Genomic DNA, 21,092 nt, shown 5'->3' on the forward strand with positions numbered 1-21,092 from the left:
GTCACTTCAGACATGTGTTGCTGATTGACAGGGCGTGCAGCTCACTGACACGCTTTGCGGAGGAAATGGCCAGAAGTCTTAAGGGAGATCCCTCCTGTCGGGAAGGCGCCACGGTGCGCCGTGACAGAGGCTGTGCAGCAGCGGGAACCAGCTCTTTCCTGGCCAGAAGGGAGCTACAAGCAGGATCCTGTGGCCCTCCTGAAGGACCCTGTGGAGTACCAGCTGAATCAGAGGAAACGGAGGGAAGGCATACAAGAGGCCATTCGGCCAGGGATGAGCCAATGCGTCCTGGCCTAGAGGACTGGTTGTCTCGGCCAAGGGGAACCACAGAGGACAGTGGGTCGACCGCTCCGAAGCGAAGAGGTCCACCTCTGCCCTGCCAAATACGCTCCATATAATGTTTGTTACCTCCGGGTGGAGGTGCCACTCCCCTGACGGAGGTTTTCGACGGGAGAGGAAGTCTGCCAAGTGGTTCTGCTCTCCCGGTATATGCATCGCTCGTATGCTGATCAAGCGGGGGGCTGCCCATGTGAGGAGCTCCTTTGCCACTTCCAGCAGCCGTGCAGACTTGATACTGCTCTGATGGTTTATGTGATACACTGTTGACGTGTTGTCCGACCGCACAAGGAAATGCTTGTCCCTCAGATGTGGCAAGAAGTGCCTGAAAGCTAGGTGAACCACACGCAGCACAAACACATTGATGTGTGCACCTCGGTCTTCCACAGGCCTACGCCAATGGGCTGTCCTTCTCTGCCACACTGCACCCCATCCCTGCGAGATGGAACAGAGCCTATAGGAACGCCTCTGAGCAAGGAAGCCCTCTCCCTCCACGGAGCCAGGGCACAAAGACACTGTTGTGAGACCTTGAGCTTCCTGCTGCTTGGCATCCAAGTGAAAGCTGTTCGGCCACCTCTACAGCGGGCGCAACGACAACAAGCCCAGAGGAACTACCCCCGAGACTGACGTTAGCTTGCCTAAAAGACAGAGGAAAGAGACATAGGTCAGCCAGCGGCCCTCCCTGAATAAGGCGAGCTCGCGAAAAATATCGTCTACACGGTAGGGGGAGGGTTTTGCTGTCATTGTTACACTGTTCAGTAAAACCCCAATGAAAGTTGTGACCTGGGATGGCACCAGGCAACTCTTTTCTACATTCACCTTGAGTCCAAGTCGAGCCACATGAGACAGGAGACGCTCTGTGTCTTGTGACGCGTGGGCCCGGGATGGAGCACAGATCAGCCAGTCGTCTAGGTATGGGAGAACCTTTAAGCCCTGAGACTGTAGAGGTGCTAGGGCTGCAGACACACACCTCGTGAAGACCCTTGGGGAGAGAGAGAGGCTGAAGGGCAGCACCCTCAACTGCCAGCGGCGGCCGCGGTATGCGAAGCGCAGAAAATGCCTGTGTTGCTGAGCAATTGGGACGTGAAAGTACACGTCCTTGAGGTCTATCGATGTGAACCAGTCCCCATGAGCCACTGTTCTGAGGACATCTGCTGTGGTCAGCATGTGAAAAGGTATGACCTTCATAAATTCGTTCAACCCTCTGAGGTCAAGGATTGGGCGGAATTTGCCTGTCTTTTTCGCCACTAGAAAATAGGTCAAGTAGAACCCTCCATGACCTGACTGAGGGTCTACAGGCTCTATGGCGCCTTTGGTCAGGAGGGCGGACAGCTCCGGGTCTAATGCGAGAGCCTTTGCCGGGTCGCTGATGGATGTCATTCTGACCTGGCCGGATGTGGGAGGCGGGCGGCGGAATTGAAAACCAGCCGGGGGGCCCCTAAGCCTGCCAGCCGGGGGTCTATCAGGAGGAGGCATCCGGAAAGCTGCTGCCCGGTTTGCCCCGCCTGGATGGTTCATTCCAGCGCTTCCTGGGCTGCTGGACCAAATATCTCCCCGGGTTCGACCGAAAGGCTGCGCAGCATTCTCCTGGCTGCCTCCGTTAAGTTCGACTGGGACAGCCAAACCTGACGACGAGCTTGGACCGAGATGGACATTATATGCCCAAGCTCTCTAGACATGAGCCCAAAAGCCTCCAATGAGGCATCGTAAAAGGTGACCGCATCGGCATGTACACTGGGGTCCGGGGTCACAATAAGAGAAGCAATGGCAGGCTCGATGGGCATTATGCATGGCTGCCAGGGTCCGCCCATCTGCTGAGAGATGGGAGCAAGCCTTACTGTCCCTCCAACAGGACTATAACTCCTTCAGATAGTCCTCTGAATGTGGAATAGCGAAGGCTGTGGGGGCAGGCCTGCGCCTGAAGAAGGCGCTTGCAGGTGCCGCATCTGCCTGCTGTGGGACAGCTGTGTGCAGCCGCTGTAGAGCCAGGCGCATGACAGCGCGCATGGAATTGTCTTACACCTCGGCCCCTGAACTCTGACCTGAGGAGTGGGAGCCCTGCTCAGACATCTGGGATCCGACATCCAAATTCTCCCCATAATCACAGAAATGGCTTTCCGAAGCCGCCAAAGAGAGTGTATCTTCCTCGGGCAGCATTGGGGGAGAGATCACATCTGAGCCAATTCAGCAGACAGCTGCTCGACTTTAGATGATAACCTAATTTCAACACAGGTATTCTAGCTCAACAGAGGGAGGGGGCGCGTACGCCTCCTGTCTCGTTTCACCCTGCACTCCTCGGGTCAGCCTGAGCGTAAACGCCGTAGCTTGGGCAAGTATAGAGACCATATATTGGGGAAGGGAGGCCCAAATATACTAAACAAAAAACAACCACCGTACCAGAAGATGAAGCTTACAGCCGGTGAAGCCGGTGAAGCTAATGTAAACAAATCCACGCTGGGCTCCGGGTGTGCGCACACGACCCACCAGCAAACAAACAAAGTCAGCTAACTTAAACTTTGGGAGTAGGCTGCGCAAACGCAGCCGTCACCGACAGTCTGTCTTTTGTTTTATTTTTCTTAAGACAAATCGTTGATCTGCCGAATAAGATGCTACTTACCTCGTCAGCATGTGTCGTAAGGGGGCTGTGCCAACAGAGGTTGCTAATGGCTGAAGCTACCGCTATCCAACACTCACCGTCGCAGCTCCTGGAGGACGATTGCATGCTGCTCCGACCTTCCACGGTCACGGAGCTACTAGCAACGGCAGCTGTATGAACAATATTCCAGCAAACTGCGCACGAGAAGAAAAAAAGGAAAGTGCCCTGGAATGATACCTGAAGATATAAACTTCCTCTGGGTCATCCAGGGGTCACGGGTGACATTGTTGGTATACATACTCGCACTGCGCATGCTCGAAGGGGAATATGCAGTGCTTAAAGCAGGGATGAAATAGAACTGTGTATTATGGAAGCCAATAGTTCTGTTTCACTGCAAACATCCCTCTGTATTAACGCAGGACTCTGCGGCCGTATTATTTCCTCATATCTCCAGCGCATCTAACTCGGTTACGCTTTACAGCAATGATGATGATGATGGTGATCAAGGAGAGATATTTTAACTGTGACTCAGTCACACTGCAATAATCTGATCAAATCAACCTGTTACATTGTTTATCAATTGAGGCGTTTCAAATTAAAAGTGAACTTTATCATTTTCACGGATTTCAATGAAGGAGAATACGCGTAGGAGAGAAGCGCGTAACTGCGGGAGCGCAAAAAAAAAACGCTTTAATCCAGACAGGAGAATAGACCCCTAAGATCTGGTACAATTCATTAACCCAGACGATGCTTCCATTTAAGGTATTAATGTAACCACAGATCTCCTAATATGTACAATTGGAACATATGATGAAACATTTGTAGAAATAGTAAAGGACTGGTTTAAAATGTTTTCTTTGTGTATTACAGTGACATGCATGTCTTCTACGGAGCATGTTTACTCGTTTGTCATCTGTGTATTTCTGCATAGATGTGCCGTGTCCTGCAGTACTTGTGTGACTGCCAGCTACGTCACCGCATTGAGGCAGTGGTGGCCTTCTCTGATGACTTTGTAGCCCGTCTCCAAGAGAACCAGCGTTTCCGCTACAATGAAGTGATGCTGGCTCTCAATATGTCTGCGGCGCTCACGGCCAAAAAGACAAAAGAATTCAGGTCACCTCCCCAGGAACAGGTAAGGAAGTGGATACGAACAGACAACAACGAGCGTGAAATTATCCAATTGGAAGCAGGAGGGTGGGCTCTCTGTTGTGAGGATATTTTATGTTAAGATTGTGCTCTGCGTATTTACAGATCAACATGCTGCTGAATTTTAAGGATGGGAAGCTGGACTGCCCATGTCCTGAAATAATCAGAGAACAACTTTTGGACTTCCATGACGATCTGATGAGACACTGTGGTCTGTTTAAAGCCCAATGAACCACTTGTAGCAAACACAAGGAACAGAGATTTAATTAGAATGATTCTGGATACAAGTTATAAGAACAACTGAAACAATTTAGAATTAATTGGACGCTTTAAACTTTTTTTTTTTAACACATCCTTCAGACGCTTGAGTATAAATAGGAGGTAATATAAGGTCCATTATTATGTCAAGGTAGAAGGTAGAAACTAATAATTTTATACAAGATTTTAGTACTAAACTTCTCCTTTGTGAATTCCTCAGAGTTGGATGAGGAAAGGGGGACGGACAGTGACAGTGACTTTACCATACGAGGTCGACTCATGTCACTGGTGGAGAAAGTTTCATATTTGAAGAAAAGGATGGCAAACCTACCCAAAGAGACAAAAGACAGAGAACCCAGTAAGTCATTTGGAAGAAACCCATAGAGTTTGTTTCTAGTGGGATTATTTGTAACTTTTTGTGAAGTCCAGGGACTCAAATATAAATTGAGGAAGGAGCACATGCTGTATATTGGTTGGAACCAAAATAATGCAAATTCATCATGTATAAATACCTACAGTAATAGTTTATCTATATCCTTAGATCAGCAGGTTTAGTTCTAGTTCAGATGTTGTACTTTAGAATGCGTATCATTAAAAATAGGCTATTCTGTCGATATACAGTACCTGAGGCTAATCTACAAGGCGTGTGTCTTTGCAGGTACGTTGCAGCAGTTGATTTCTGATACAATGGTGCGCTGGGCTCAGGAGTCCGTTATAGAAGATCCAGAGCTGGTCAGAGCCATGTTTGTCCTGCTGCACCGACAGTATGATGGCATTGGAGGACAGGTGTGTGTGTGTGCCTCAAAGGTCATCATATTACCACAGGAAGCACATTTGCTTGTTGTGTGCATGTATTAAACATTATTGGCAGGTTTTGAAAAAAAGGATTGATGGTTTTAAATCCGTGAACTGTTCGTTCTTTGGTGATTACATTCTAAAATCAAATCAAAATAACAAATAAATGGTGTGGTTATTTTGGTTTACTGACTTAAAACCAAAACAGAAATACAGAAAAATCAAAAACTAGATAAGCAGTGTTTTTCTGTTTTAACATGAAATTATTAATGGCAAAACGATGAACAGGACCAGAACTGCTGCACCTATGCACACACTAGGTCTGTTTCAGATTTATATATATATAAAAATCTAAAATATTTATTTTGCAAAAACAATTACATCTTTTTTGAGGGCAGTAAAAATATTTATTTTGCATTTTTTAATACCGCCAGCCACTAACAGCAGCCGTCAACACACAAGTTGATCACAAGAAATGAGGAGCACCAGTAGATTCATTACACCACCTCAGGTTCCTTTACGTATGCTTTACGTAACATCCATTTTAACGCTTTTTTTTTTTTAAATGTATGTATTTATAACGTTTTAATTCACCAGTTCATCATCCTAGTTTCACTTAAAACTCCAAATATCAGAAGATTTCATTTTAAAACAGAAAAACGCTGCTTGTCTGGTTTTTGATTTTTTTGTATTTCTGTTGTCAGTAAAACAAAACCACACCATTTATTTTTTGTTTTGGTTTGGTTTTTAAAACGGAATAACCAAAGACTGAACAGTACACAGGTTGTTTTAAATTACCAAAATATTATTGTTGCTCACTATTCTAAATGGTTTTTTTTAAGTCACCCAAAACCTTCCAGATTAATTGATTTTTAAATGTCCAATTTAAGCTGCTAAGTTAAACTTTTTCCACACTAGTTTTTGTTACACTGACAATTTATTATGTGAAAAAAGTCAAAGCTTAAGATGTTTAGAGAACAGTTAATAGATTAAATGAACCCAAACAGGTGTGTCCTTCTCCGTCTAGGTACGAGCTCTTCCCAAGACGTACACCATAAACTCCGTTTCGATCGAGGACACCATCAACCTGCTGGCTGCTCTGGGTCAGATCCGCTCCTTGCTGAGTGTTCGCATGGGGCGAGAGGAGGAGAAGCTAATGATCAGAGGGCTGGGGTATAAACACACTCCTTAGTGTTGCTTCTGCTTCAAACTAGGTCCATTCATAACATAAATCCTTAAATTTGCAGTGACATCATGAACAACAAGGTGTTCTACCAACATCCCAACCTGATGAGAGCTCTAGGGATGCATGAGACGGTCATGGAGGTCATGGTCAACGTTCTCAGTGGAGGAAACTCCAAGGTGTGTACATTCAGGGTATTTTGCATTGCACAACATGTTAAGATGCTAATTTTGTGACTCTGAGCTGGTTTTAGAGGAACATAGGGGCGGGTTCACTAAGATAAAAAATAAAGGGTAGCAAACTATGTGCGTCCTTGAAACCTTTGGTTAGCTCACCTGTGGGGAATTCACTAACATTGTGGCACAAATAGGTGAGGTTGTAGACATAGTTGAGACCGCCCTATTTAAATGAACATTTTGCTCATTCAACGTGGAGAGGTGAGTGAACAAAAGCACAAAATTACATTTGACGACGTTAAATTGGAGGCCGGTGGACTTCTCTGTCTGCTGCACAAATATTCAATAATGTAGAAAACAAAATAAACAAATACAAGTGTTGTTTGATAAACTTTCAAACCTAATGATATTTTTGCCCCCCTAATTTAATGTGTCTGCTCCGTCAGTTATTGTAACTTTGCTTTTATCAATCCATGGAAAACAGGCAGCTTTGGACAGATCAATAATCTGTTGATGCCATTGATCAGAGTTATTGCAGCAACAGTTAATCAGTCTGCTGCACTTAAAGATGATTTACTGAAAATCATCCAGCAGGTCTGTGAGCTGCCCTGAGTAGTGCTTTGTCCAAACCTTGTTCCATCACTGCATAAATTATGCAGCTTGTCAGCTGATTCTGGCCTGACACTCCTTGCCATCAACGCAACACAAAAAATGGAGAGGAGCATAGACACAGCTTAGGGGTGTCTGGAGGGACATCCATGGAGCTCCTGGCACAGCATCCTCTCTGCACCTCAGCCACACCGAACTCCAACTGTTTCTCTCCCTCACACACACTATACTTCCTCTGCATTTTCTTTCAGTGGCAGTTAATATTGACTATTTGTTTATTTAGATTATTTTGTTATACTAGAAAGGTTAACTGCAGCCCTTTTCCACTGTGTATTGTGTCAACGTTCACTGCAGCTATGATCTCTATGTGTGAGTCTGCACCTGCCTCTGTCGTACTATTTTCGGCGCAGACAGTTCCAGATTTGATTAATTACATTGCGTCCACTGCATTAATTTATTTGCATATCCCCCTCTCATTTATTTGCTCCCCTTCTGTGATCCCCCTACATTAGATATACATCAGATAAAAATATAAATGGATTATGGGTGCATTGTGATGCGCAGTCTGATTCCCTGGGGTTTGTACCCTTTATTAGTGCATGACGTGACATTTTAATACCCCTAAAACTTTAGTGACCTTTAGCATTTTTACTACATGATCCGTCTCAATCTCTGCTTGGAAGAGGCTTTGGAGCTCAGATGTGTTGAAATACGGCCGCTCCACGGACACTTTGGTCTGTTTCCAGACAAATGTGTGCTGACTGCAGTGTTTGCCCGCTCGCTGTTTCAGCCGAGAGAATATCCACTATCTCTACGTTGTCCACCAGCTTGTAAACACTGCAGCGTGTAAGCTACTATGGGAAGCAAGCAGGTCAAATGTAATCTTGCCCCTTCATGTTCTTGAATACTTTAATTTGTGCACCTTTGATTTTATATTGCTGTTCTTCTATATCGCACATGCTTAGATTTAATAAGATGTAATTGCATGAAGTAACTTCCAAAACAACTTCTTCAAACATGAGTCTGAAACTCGTATCTAGCAGCACCAAAACATTTGGAAATAATCTCAGCATGCACAAAAATATTTTTGTGATGGTGTCACGTGTCCGTGTGAGATGGTGTTCTGATGTTTCCTCTTTTCTGACCACGTTCTATAAACACTGGGGGCCGTTGTTAGGTAAATACATTGTAGGTCAGCAGGTATTAAGGTACTTTATTAATCCAACTCACTGTTGAAGCAACAGCATCAAAAACCAAGTGTATTCATTAGGCTGACTTAAGAGCATTTCAGACTTTTCTGTTTGTTACAGTTTTGTTTCCAAATAATCATTTTTAGTAATACCTGTGCTTGGATGTGTTTTGAAATGATTAAGGAAGTATGATAATTATTAGTCCTATTACTGGGTGGATAACAGCATCTTTCTTTCTTCTTTTTTAATCACTTCTTATAAATATATGCTAAAAGCAACATGATTCCCAGTTTTTTGTTCATTTATATTTCTTGTGTACAGGAGATCACCTTCCCTAAAATGGTGGCCAACTGTTGCCGTTTTCTCTGCTACTTTTGTCGAATCAGCCGTCAAAATCAGAAAGCCATGTTTGACCACCTGAGCTACCTGTTAGAGAACAGCAGCGTCGGCCTCGGTGAGAACTCTCAAAGGAAAGTCTAAACATTACACATTGGATCAGGCAAATGTTATTGACTTTCCCTTTAGAGAAAAGTATCTACATAATGAAAGGGAAACAGGATACATTTGAAAAGACACGGGGCGGGGGGCGTTTTTGTGTATATAGTATGCTTGGATATAAGCTATTTTCATTGCTCTTCTCCTTTTTGTGTTTGTGTTTATTTGAATTTTTTTGTTTTTTGATTGATTGCATTGTTTTGATGTGTATTGTTGTTGCTTCTGTTCAACTATATAAAAGTAAATAGATATATTGGGGGAAAAAACCTAAAACTATATGATGTAATGACAAATAACAATAAACAAGAATTGATTGTCCTCTAATTTCTCACTCTTTAGCATCTCCAGCCATGCGAGGATCTACGCCTCTGGATGTAGCTGCAGCATCAGTCATGGACAATAATGAGCTGGCCCTGGCTTTAAGAGAGCCGGACCTGGAGAAGGTGAGGTTGAAACAGTAGAACTGTTCTACTGTGAGCTTCAAACTATTTAATTAAAGGTCGACCGTTATATCAGGCTGATATATGGACTTTTTTCAATATATATATTTATTTTGTTTGTTAGTTCATTCATTCATTCATTCATTTAATTTATTTAGCACTTTAGAGTAGCCATTAAAGGAAAAAAGAAAGAACATAAATAATAATAAAAATAGCATGTGCATGGGAAAGGTAGAAGCAAATAGGCTTACAAATAAAAAGCCGATATAATAGGATAAGGATATAATATAATAGTGACTGATCAAATATCCTTGTCCTATTATATCCTTAATAGTTTAAGGATTTTTATTTTACTTGGTTGTGTACGGGTATATTTAAAGTTCAATAAATGTTAAGAGTTCTATTGATGTATTTAACTTAATTTCTAATATATACATTTATATCATATGAGTGTTTCAATTGTCTTTCATAATCAATGTGCTTTAAAAAAAAAAGTATATCGACCTCAAATATCAGCTTCCAAAATGGGCTTTAGATATCGGCCATCTTCTAAAATTAACATTTGCAGATTAAAGGGAAGATTATTGAATAAAACAACAACATACAAACCCATAATTACAGTGGGAACATGTGACTCTACAGTACCTTATGGATTTAAGATTATTTTTGATTCGAGATAGATATTTATAAGAGAGAACTAAATACAAATGTTTGGATGACGTGTTTCTCCTGTGCAGGTAGTGAAGTACCTGGCTGGCTGTGGGCTTCAGAGCTGTGTAATGCTGGTCCATAAAGGATATCCAGACATTGGCTGGAACCCTGTGGAGGGCGAGCGCTACCTTGACTTTTTACGATTTGCCGTTTTCTGCAATGGTGACATATCATGTTTTACTTTTGTTTTGATATCTCAACATATAAAACATGATGGATCCTGTTGGGTTTCTAGGGGAAAGTGTTGAGGAAAATGCCAATGTCGTCGTGAGGCTTCTTATACGCCGTCCTGAATGTTTTGGCCCTGCCCTTCGTGGGGAAGGAGGTGACGGCTTGTTGGCAGCAATGGAGGAAGCTATTAAGATATCTCAGGATTCCTCAAGAGACGGTCCATCTCCAACGTCTGAAAGTAGCAAGACACTGTAAGAAGGCCATTGATCTCTTAATCTTAAAAGTACTCTGCTCAGTGCTGGTTGGAATAATCTGACCTAGTTTTCATAGATGACTGATGCTATGAGTTTACATTGTCTTCTAGCAGTGGCATGCTTGAGGAAGAGGAGGATGATACTATCCACATGGGGAATGCCATCATGACCTTTTATGCTGCTCTCATTGACCTGCTGGGCCGCTGTGCTCCAGAGATGCATGTGAGTGACACACACGCTCTCAGACACACACACACACACACGCACATGAACACTGTCTGGAGTTCACTTTGACCTGAAATTAGTAATCCTAACCCTAAACCCTAAACAGCAAAAAAAAATCTGGGTCCTCAATGAAAAGGAGTGACAGCAGAAGGTGCCTTGACTGGAAACTAAGCCCTTCTCTGCTAAAAGCAGACGGTGACGTTCCAAGTGATTCTTTTCTTGTTATGACTTATAGACCAACTTATATTTCTCCATTACAAACCACATTTCTGATTCTCTTTGGAGCAACAACAATGACTTCTTTTGCTCAAAGGTCAAACCAGGAGAAGAAACAGGCAACTCAGGACTATGCAGAAACTTAGTATCAGTAAACAAACAAAGTTTAATTAGCTCTTCTTTAAAAGCTGCTCTGATGTTTGTATTTCACTGCCCATCTCCAAACACATGCACCAAAAGATGATCTGTAACTGTTTATTATCAAAGACCTCCAACACTTCCTCAGAGGGTGGGATCAGAATCAATGTCCACAGACATCAGAGCATTGAATTTGGACAAAGCCTTCACGTTGTCGCTTGATTTAGGGCAGACACAGTCATTGTCTTAAAGTGTAAGTACACCGTTTCTACTGAATACAAATATGATTAAGTTTGAAGTAATGTAGTTTATTGATCCTAGTCCTGCACTCTTCACATTTTAGTTTTAGTCATTAAATTTTGCGTTTTTAGTTGTAAAATGATGGGCTATGGGCTGTTGCAATTACATTTGGCTATTGGCCTAGATTAGATCAGTGACGTCACTAACCGTCACTGGTGACCCCACCCCTCCTATAAAAGGTGGGAGGCGGGACTAATTTTTTCCTCTCAAAGCCTCCAGTGAGCATTGATTGACAGCTCCATGTGGAACTGTGCAGCGCTGTGGGGGCGGGGCTGCTGTGACTGGGCGTGTACTCTCAACAACCATAATTGAGGCATTTTTTGAATTTCCCCCTAGTGGTAGATCAACAAAAACCTGGGGGTGTACTTCCACTTTAAACATGGGTTTATTTAGTCAGAATTTGCACACACACAGATCAATGCCATTGATTGAAATAGAGAGTGAGTGCAGCGCTGCACATTAACCGCTCCAGTCCAGGTGCTCCTCATCTCCTCCATTGGACCAGCACCGCCCTAGTAGACACAAACAGGGATTAGAACTCAGAGGAAGATGTCACACATATGTTGTTGAAAGTATCTGACCTGTAATTGGAGACTCTCACTAATAAACACACCACCTCCTTTTATCATAGCTGATTCATGCCGGGAAAGGTGAAGCAATCCGTATTAGAGCTATTTTGCGGTCCCTCATTCCCATTGAAGACCTGGTGGGAGTCATCAGCATTCCATTCTCGATGCCTAATCTGGCTAAAGGTGAGCAGAGGCTGTCACACTCTCACAAAAACAATTATACTGTTTGAACTTTTATTCAGAGGGTTGTAACTGTTCCTCCTCTTTTTCTGTGTGCCTTTTATTGCCTAGATGGGTTGGTTGTAGAGCCAGACATGTCGGCGGGGTTCTGTCCAGACCACAAAGCAGCTATGGTTCTGTTCCTGGACCGCGTCTATGGCATTGAAGATCAGACTTTTCTGTTCCACCTCCTGGAAGTTGGATTTCTACCTGATCTGAGAGCCGCTGCCTCTCTGGACACAGTAAGGCAGTGTTTTAGTTACTCTTAATGCTCTTTTGATTCTCATCCTTGGATGTGCTGAAAAGTTGTCTTAGTCATTGACCCATACATTTTTTGTGGGTCAATTAAAGAGCCAGGAGGTGGGTTGATGGTGTGTTCCGGGTAAACTGCCTTGACTTCACACTGCACAGCCCAGTGACTGAATGTGTGTGTGGCTTTGTTTGCATTAATACTGATAGATTTATGGTTGGATTAATCTAAAATAATATCACAATAATATCAAATTACCTGACTTCTTTGCTGCACAAAGAAATTAATAATCCAACAAAGTTCATCTAGAAATGCCAAACACAGGAATTTACTCTTTAATTTTCTTTAAACGAGCCAGTCTTGCCATTTGCTGAGAGGGGATTCCATATTTTTACCAGTGTTATTTATTTATTTGTTTGTCTGTCTTTTTGCAGGATTACATCAAAAATAGATAGATGTTGCAAATTAGCACATGCTAACACACAATCAATACATATGTGTCATAACCAATGTAATTGTGACGTCCATATCACAAAAATGAATAAAAAGACAAGATCTTGACAAAATTATAACCATAGGACATGAAAGATTAGGCAGACGTGAATCAGTGGTCAATTGGCTCGTCCAATAACTGAAGTCACTGTTGCTGTGTCCTTGGGCAAGGCACTTGACCCTCATTGCCCACTATGAATGGATATGAGATGTGCATGAATGTTGGTGGTGGTCAATAACCACGAATTGGAAGTCAAGCTTCTGTCAGTCTGCCCCAGCCTGGGGTAAAGAAGCGATTTAAAAAGTCAATTTAGTTTTTATGATACTCTAATTGAAAATGAATGCATTTTTGCTTTTGATTACAATAATATGCAAGTTTCAAGATGTACATTGGAGTACCACACACTTCACATCAACATCCTTCAACACTTTTCTTGTACTGTTATTGTTGAATTTTGCAATTATTTAATACTTTTTCTTTAAGATAGCACAAACCATGCCCATGACTCATACCCAGTGTCATTTGGTGATATTTTAAAGCAATGATTATCAACTGGTGGGTCGGGACCCAAAAGTGGGTCGTGGACAGCTGGTCAAAAATTAACAAATACTTAATGTCTCTCATGTTGGACTTGTCTTTTATTTTAAAATAACCTTTTCTTTTGACAAGCATGCTGTAAAATGTTTGTTTCAAAGAAAAATACATAGATTTATGTTTTAAAAAACATTATACATGTGTATGTTTTCAACAGCTATTTCAAATAAAAAGTGGGTCGTGATTTAATTACCGTGGCAAAATGTGGGTCCCAGGGTGAGACCAGATGAGATCCCCTGTTTTAAAGAAAACTGCAGCCTTTTAATATGTCTTAAACCTATTGTAAATCAGTCAACTTAAAACCAGTCTCAGAAAAGGTTTTTCCCAATGAGCTTTTTATCAATTCCTGAACAAATTATGCAAAATCCTTGGGATCATAAACCATGTGTCATTCAGCCTAAGCCATGTTCTGTGAATACAGCCAAAGCCTTACAGTCAGTTAACATTACAACACACTCTTTTATTGCTTCATTGATCAAGATGGTACGTCTGAATCACACACAGTGCCTCCTTTGTCTGTCTGTCTGTCTGTGCTAGGCGGCTCTGAGTGCCACAGACATGGCTCTGGCTCTTAACAGGTACCTGTGCACAGCCGTGTTACCTCTAGTGACCAAATGTGCACCACTGTTTGCGGAGACCGAGCCGTTCGCCTCACTCATCGACTCCCTCCTGCACACGGTCTACCGCCTATCCAAAGGCTGCTGCCTCACCAAGGCCCAGAGGGACGCCATTGAGGAATGTTTGCTGGCTGTTTGTGGGTAAGACTAATATCGTCCTACGGTATCGTAGAAAACTGTAAGGTTCTAAATGCAAATATAGACAGAACATGCATCAACACAATGTGAAGACAGATGAGCGACAGTTGGCATAAACCAGGGTGTGGTTGTCCAATATGAGGAAGACTAAAGAAACCAGTGATTGCAATAATTACAACCACATATTTGCATGCAAATATGTGCTTGTAATTATTGCATTCACTTTGCGCTTCATATGTTAAACACATAATTATCTGTTATCATGGGACACTGACATCACACAGCATGCACAGTATTTGAAAATTCAATAACAACATTCAGCTTCTGAGTGAAATATAACTTTACAAGAGTGTACCTGTTTTAAGTCGTCCTGAGTTGTAATGACTTTCTAAGCTTTGTAATCCTAACAACCTGCAGCAAACTGAGGCCTTCGATGATGCAGCATCTTCTGAGGAGATTGGTGTTTGATGTTCCTCTGCTCAATGAGCACACAAAGATGCCTCTGAAGGTGAGCACCTCTTCAAAAAGACCAATGCCTAACACAACTAAACAACCCTCACACCACAAAGTATGAAAACATTTTATTGTAAAACTGATCGAGTGTGGTTTTCTTTGAAGGAATCTACACAAATTACCTCATAATGATTAAGTAAACATCTTTTCAGATATTGTTCATTTTTTATAAAATAATGACATGTAAACATCAGATTTCAATTGATCTTCCTCGAGATTCTTCTACAACCTGAAAGGAGTCTAGCTGTAGTAAAAGCCACATCTAACTAACATGGCAGCCCGTTCAGTTTGCCAAAAAGCCCACCAGGAGAAACCAAATATTCTGGTCCGATTAAACCAAAATAAAACAGGTGTCATACCCAGAAAAGAAAAGGCACTGCTCATCACCTGGCCAAACCAATCCATATTGGAAACCACGGTGGTGTAGGGATTTTTGTCGCTGCAGGAAGTCAGTGACTAGTCTGCATAAAGGGTATGATGAAAGCAAAGAAACATGAAAGCTCAATCTTCCAACATAAAAATCTCCCAATGCACGAAGTCAAGAAAACAAAGATATCTGTGAATGTTTTCTGACTTAAAGCTGCAGTATGTGATTTTTTTTTTTTGTTTGTGTTATTTGGTCAAATCCATAATTACTTATTCTCTACAAAAATGCTTTATGAGATTGGCAACTTTTGTTCTCTCATTCAACAGAAGCTTCTGCTCCACTTTTTTAAAAAGTCAACATTGATTCAGTTTATGATATAAATATGCATCATATATATGTGTTTTATTATACATGTTCTTACCTTTATTTTAATCATCATCATTTAGAACCTACTTCAAATTAAATTCACCAATTAATTTACTATGATATTATTTTTTTATCTAATATTCTTACACAACGATGAACATACTGTATGCGGATGTATGTATGCATTTAATGTGTTCTTACTGAAATCTTGATTATTATTTTCAATTTTTCTCTCTTATAGAGAGGTGAGGTATAACCCTGATGGCTTTTTGACCTCTCCTGACACATTTTTGATATGTTTCAAATTAAATTTTATGTAATCCCTTATTGTGTGTTAAACTAATAAACTAACGAAACAGGAAGATGCTTCAATTTGTGTTTTTTTAATGTTTACATTGTAACTTCTTGCTTCTCTCGACGAGGAAAGTCGCACTCTCTGTTTCTCCCTCCCTTCCTTTCTTATCTCTCCCTGCTGCTGCTTTGTCTGGTCCTGTGATTCTAACAAGAGCCTCTCTCTGTAACTCATCCAAAACTGGAATAATGGAATTAATTAGTTGGTCTCTCAGTGCTATCGATCAGATTTTTTTGACGAAAAGAACCGGGGGTGGTGAACCCGCATGTCCAAGCGGGACATTTGCGGCTGGATACACACTTGACCCGTGGAACAAGTGGCGAGTTGTGTGTTTGTCCATCCTTTCCGTGGAAGACGTGGAGGACATCTACATGATTGGAATAATGATAGTAGGCATGTTGCTGATCGGAGCTGGTGGCTTCCTAATCTATCGAAAAGTCCGTACTACGCTGGCGACTGTTTTGGAAAAGCTGCCAGTGATTTCTGAAGGATGTAGCAGGGCTCTGAACACTCAGACTCATGTGTTGATCGATATCAAAAGCAAGCAAGAGCTGCCTTTGGATCATCTACGCGTTATGGATAACAATTAGGAAAAGATGGAGGCCCGGCTTGGAAGTAGTAGTTAGGCCACTCATTGGATTACAGCAGAGAGACCCAGGACAGAAGGCTATTGAAATTTGACATAGCCTGTATCAAATCACATTGCTTATCTCCCTTTCAGCTCCCCAGCCAGCCAAGGCTAAAGCCAAGGTTGTCTCATCTCTTATCACCAGGAAGTTTCTGCAGACGGCGGCTCTTACCCCTACTCCCTCCCTCTGCTTCTTTACATTCCCACCTGGAACTGTTGATGCTGAACTTTGCCACACGTCATCTGGCTGTTGTCAGCACAGCTACAGGTCTTCAACTTCAAATGCCTCGTCGGCCATCTTTCCCCACCTCCCTTCCGCAGCTGCATGGAGGCGTGGTTGCAGCGCCCATTGGCAGCACGCCCATGTCCCCAAACGGCTGGAATTCTGCTGTTCTTCTACCCGACCCCCTCCCCCAGCCAACCTCCCACCCAACCCTTCCCACGTGCCTTGTCTCGAGTTGTTTGACTGTGTCATGCTTACATTTATGTTTGCGGAGGCAGTTTTTTTCCTGGTTTCACACTGCTTTCTCTGTTTAGGGAAATCAGTTTCAAACTGGCAGTTTTTTTCCCCTCACCCCTCCTCTCCTCCTGTTGTTGATCCCTTTTTCACCTATATATGTGGGTGCCGCAAATTGCTGCTCCGGTGTGTTGATGTGTCTTCTTTCACTGCAACTACCAAGTCAAATTCCTTGTATTGTTCTAAACTGTACCTGGTCAATAAAGCTGATTCTGATTCTGATTAATGAATTCACACAAATGTCTGAAAACTTGATTTTACTTGGTCCTTATATAATTTTTTGTGTAAATATTTATTTTTTGAGTACACTAAACACAAATTGATTTTGTAATAAATGTTTAACATGTACAGTTTCTCCTCAGACTGATAATCATGCTCTTCACTCTCTTCAGCTGTTGACCAATCATTATGAACGATGCTGGAAGTATTACTGCCTCGCTGGAGGTTGGGCTCATTTCGGAGCAGCATCCGATGAAGAGCTTCACCTTTCACGGAAACTATTTTGGGGAATTTTTGATGCTCTGTCGCACAAGGTAAGTTTTTTTTATTTATCTTACTATTGGATAGTGACTTCTACAGTACAGAAACAAACAACAATACCTGTGGGTTTGATTAGAGATAAACAGCAGCTTTTGAGGATTTAAAGAGTAACTAAACCCCTGCTTTCTGCTGACCTATCATTAGGGGGTAAATTCAAAAAAATCTTTGATTACTGGTGTGGCAGTAAGACACGCCCACTCAGGCAGCCGGTCAGCGCTGTGCGCAGAGACAGATGGTGTTGCACACAATGATGTGTCTGCACACACACATAGCGAGTTCGCAGCTGAGATGTGTCACTACAACCACAGGCACACACAATCACGATGTGAAGCTCACACACAGCCCTACAGCCCTGCTCTCCCACTACCTCACGCACACAGCGATAAGACGTACACACACTCGCACACACGCAGAGACAGATGGGAATACACACGATGCGTTTGTAAATACACACATAGCTTGATGAACTGTCTGATTAGTGCAGAATTTACTCTTTATAGAAGTACAGAGTCAAAAACATTACAGCGGGCTGCCTCACACGGAACACATACCAGGGGACTTCCTCAGTGAGGCTGTCAATCAATGCTCACTGAGGGCTGTGATTGGAGGAAACCCTCCTCCCTCCTCTCAGCTTTTATAGGAGGGGCCAACAGTGACAGTTGATGACGCAGGGGAATCTAAAGAATCCATCTCTGCCAATAGCAAAATTCAATGGTAATAGCTAGCGTTCAATACTTAAAGGCCAGTAACGCTGACATTTTAAAACTAAATATGCAAAATTCAAATACTTTTACTAAAATGTGAAGAGTAGAACTAGGATTAATAACCAGCACTACTTAATATCTAAATATACATGTATTTAGCAGAAAAAAGTGGGTTTTGGGTTTAGTTACTCTTTAAAGAAACTAAATGAGTGAATTAAATGTATCATATTCCATTTGTATTGCTACGTTTGCTCTGTCTGTGTTTTTGTTATGTAGCAGTACGATCAGGAATTGTTTAAACTGGCACTGCCTTGCCTCAGTGCTGTGGCAGGGGCTCTTCCTCCGGACTATATGGAGTCCAACTATATGACCATGATGGAGAACCAGTCCTCAATGGACTCAGAAGGCAACTTTACCCCTCAGCCAGCAGAAACCACCAAGTATTTTTATAGTTTCATACGTATTATGATAAATGATTAACCATCTATCCATCTGTTTATATGTTAACCTGATGCAGTCACCGTTATGTTTGCTCAGCTGGTTTTTGTTTGTTTCTGATTATGATAATGCCTTCACCAGTGTGACTGTCCCAGATGAACTGGATTATTTTATCACCAAATATGCAGAGCACATCCATGAGAAGTGGTGTCTCGAAAAGGTAAAGTGGGCGTGTTTGGTGCCATATTTCATTGTTACCATTTAATCCTATTATAAGGACACATCAATGTCTTCTTTATTTTCAGTTTGCCAGCGGGTGGTCACATGGAGAACAGATGTGTGAAAGCAGCAAGAGCCACCCTTTACTGAAGCCATACAAAGGCCTCCCAGAAAAGGTGCATTTATAAAGAAAGGCTATCCAAAAAGCAAGTCAAAATTAAAATAAAAATCACATTATGACATAGCGAGATTGGTTTTGTTAAATGTATTGCTAATTGTGGCTAGGTTTCCCCACTGTGTATTCATTCACCTCATTGTTTGAGGTGGGGGGTCCGGGCAGCGGCAACTACGGTGGCCGCAAGGTTTGGTCCTCAGCTACCTGGGCTTGCTTTGGTGTGTATGAGGGGGCGGGTGCCGGCTCTCGGCCTAGGATCTGTTGGGGGAGGCCTGGGTTCACAATAGTGGCTCTTGCCGCTATTGGTCGTGGATACACTGGCATGCCTGTGAGATGAGCTCATATTGGGCCTAATCTTAGACAAGTTGATCCCAAATATCAGTGCAAGGTGCACTCACCTTTTCCCTCTGTTCATTGCCACCATTATTACATTTAAACCGGGTGTTGTGTCATTCTCTTTAATCTTTCCACATCTCTCACCAGACTAGTTCAATATATTAAACCCCACAACCCAGTATGCATAATTGTAGCATCACCTTATATTTTCAGCACAACCCTAATAGTTGACACTGTTGACTTGCCCCACTCCTTCCACTGTCCCACCATAACTCCCTCTCCCTTGTTCCTTTCCCCCTCACCAAGGTGTAGCACTGCCTTCTCTTTTCATATCTTTCCATTAATAAAGTTTTGATTGCCCTTCCTCAGGGAGGGCTGGTGATGGTCACAATTATGCAATTAAATAAATGTATTGTTATTTCATTGCAATAATAATACATGAATAGCTGTTGGAAAAGGATTGCATTACATGTAGTGTTGACATTTGACGAGGTGAAAAAACTAACAACAAAAACTATTAAGACTTCAGGCTGTGTAATGAGATGATAGTGAAATATGTTTTGTCTGAAACTCTGAAGTAGAAAGAAATAAGAGTAGCATGACTGGTTGGTCAGTCTGGGCCCATCAGTTAGTTATAGTAGGTGTTGACTGATCAATCATTTATCAGAATTAGAAATGTTTTAATGACCAAGTACAGTTTTTAGGACAGTACAAGGAATTTGACTTGGTAGTCGGTGCGCGAAACAAAAAACAAAGAACAAAGAAACAACCCAGCAACAATAATAATAATAATGATCAATATAAAGGATGAGGGATAAATAAAGGATAGATAGAGAATAAAGGATATATAGGATATATATACCTTTCTTATTTCAAGTAACTCCCCGGGTCAGCTTCCTAAAAGTTAATTGAAACTAAGCTATAACTTATTGTTTATGTATCCAACATGGAGGCTAACTTTTCCATTGTGATTGTAAAGGACAAGGAGGTGTACAGCTGGCCTGTTCGAGAGTCTCTCAAGACGATGCTTTCCTGGGGTTGGAGCATCTATAGAATCAGAGAGGGAGACCCCTCCCACCTTCACAACAAGTCCAGAAGGATTTCACTGGCCAGTCAGGTACTGAAAAGTGTTACACAACACATTGTGAAATGGAAAGCTTCATCATACGTTCTACTGTCCTCAGCTGTCCTTTGAAGGAACGGCTGCTTTCAGCCCAAGACCCATTGACATGAGTAATGTGACACTGTCCAGAGACATGCAGGTAAGTGTCGAAACACATGCATTGGACTAGGTTTAATGACCTTCACATGAACAGAAATATGCAAACTCCGTGCAGCAGAATGTTTAGCACACTCAAATATAATCAGTAGTTGCTGTTGTTGTTTTGGCCTCCTGCACAATATATTGTCCAACGTTGTAATTAGATTCTGTTTGTAAATGTGGTTGACCATTTAAATGTATTTTCTCCTCCAGTCAATGGCGGAGCTGCTTGCTGAGAACTACCACAATGTCTGGGCCAGGAAGAAGAAGACAGAGTTGGAAGCCAAAGGTATGTATGACACAAAGCATGCCTAGTTTTTAAATGATTTAGAAAAAGCCTCATGTCCCCAGATTTCCCAATTTCCAGTACATGCACATTCCTCACAATTTTTTTTGAAGTAAAGAATCATACTGTGCTGTTGTTTTCAGGTGGAGGGAACCACCCACTTCTGGTTCCCTACGATACTCTGACTGCCAAAGAAAAATCCAAAGACAGGGAAAAAGCACAAGACATCCTCAAGTTCTTGCAGATCAACAGTTACACAGTGAGCAGGTAG

General features: G+C 42.2%; 1 protein-coding gene across 6 annotated transcripts in view; it reads left to right on the forward strand.

Annotated features, from left to right (window-relative positions):
* ryr2a (ryanodine receptor 2a (cardiac)) overlaps positions 1–21,092 on the forward strand; it is a 187,219-nt gene that overhangs the window by 86,060 nt on the left and 80,067 nt on the right. For 3 of the 6 annotated variants that reach the window (XM_028475694.1, XM_028475696.1, XM_028475698.1), the window contains exons 40-62: positions 3,864–4,064; positions 4,184–4,289; positions 4,557–4,694; positions 4,995–5,122; positions 6,159–6,304; positions 6,379–6,493; positions 8,611–8,743; positions 9,124–9,227; positions 9,962–10,097; positions 10,171–10,357; positions 10,471–10,582; positions 11,871–11,991; positions 12,100–12,269; positions 13,902–14,122; positions 14,537–14,627; positions 17,255–17,395; positions 18,383–18,546; positions 18,686–18,764; positions 18,850–18,939; positions 20,254–20,391; positions 20,459–20,536; positions 20,749–20,824; positions 20,965–21,088. In XM_028475694.1, the coding sequence (XP_028331495.1) occupies positions 3,864–4,064; positions 4,184–4,289; positions 4,557–4,694; positions 4,995–5,122; positions 6,159–6,304; positions 6,379–6,493; positions 8,611–8,743; positions 9,124–9,227; positions 9,962–10,097; positions 10,171–10,357; positions 10,471–10,582; positions 11,871–11,991; positions 12,100–12,269; positions 13,902–14,122; positions 14,537–14,627; positions 17,255–17,395; positions 18,383–18,546; positions 18,686–18,764; positions 18,850–18,939; positions 20,254–20,391; positions 20,459–20,536; positions 20,749–20,824; positions 20,965–21,088 (2,999 nt within the window). The remainder of the gene's footprint in view (positions 1–3,863; positions 4,065–4,183; positions 4,290–4,556; positions 4,695–4,994; positions 5,123–6,158; positions 6,305–6,378; positions 6,494–8,610; positions 8,744–9,123; positions 9,228–9,961; positions 10,098–10,170; positions 10,358–10,470; positions 10,583–11,870; positions 11,992–12,099; positions 12,270–13,901; positions 14,123–14,536; positions 14,628–17,254; positions 17,396–18,382; positions 18,547–18,685; positions 18,765–18,849; positions 18,940–20,253; positions 20,392–20,458; positions 20,537–20,748; positions 20,825–20,964; positions 21,089–21,092) is intronic. The other 3 variants (XM_028475700.1, XM_028475699.1, XM_028475697.1) reach the window with 2 other exon arrangements.

This window comes from Gouania willdenowi, chromosome 19, assembly GCF_900634775.1.
Source record: "Gouania willdenowi chromosome 19, fGouWil2.1, whole genome shotgun sequence".
Taxonomy (NCBI): Eukaryota; Metazoa; Chordata; class Actinopteri; order Blenniiformes; family Gobiesocidae; genus Gouania; species Gouania willdenowi.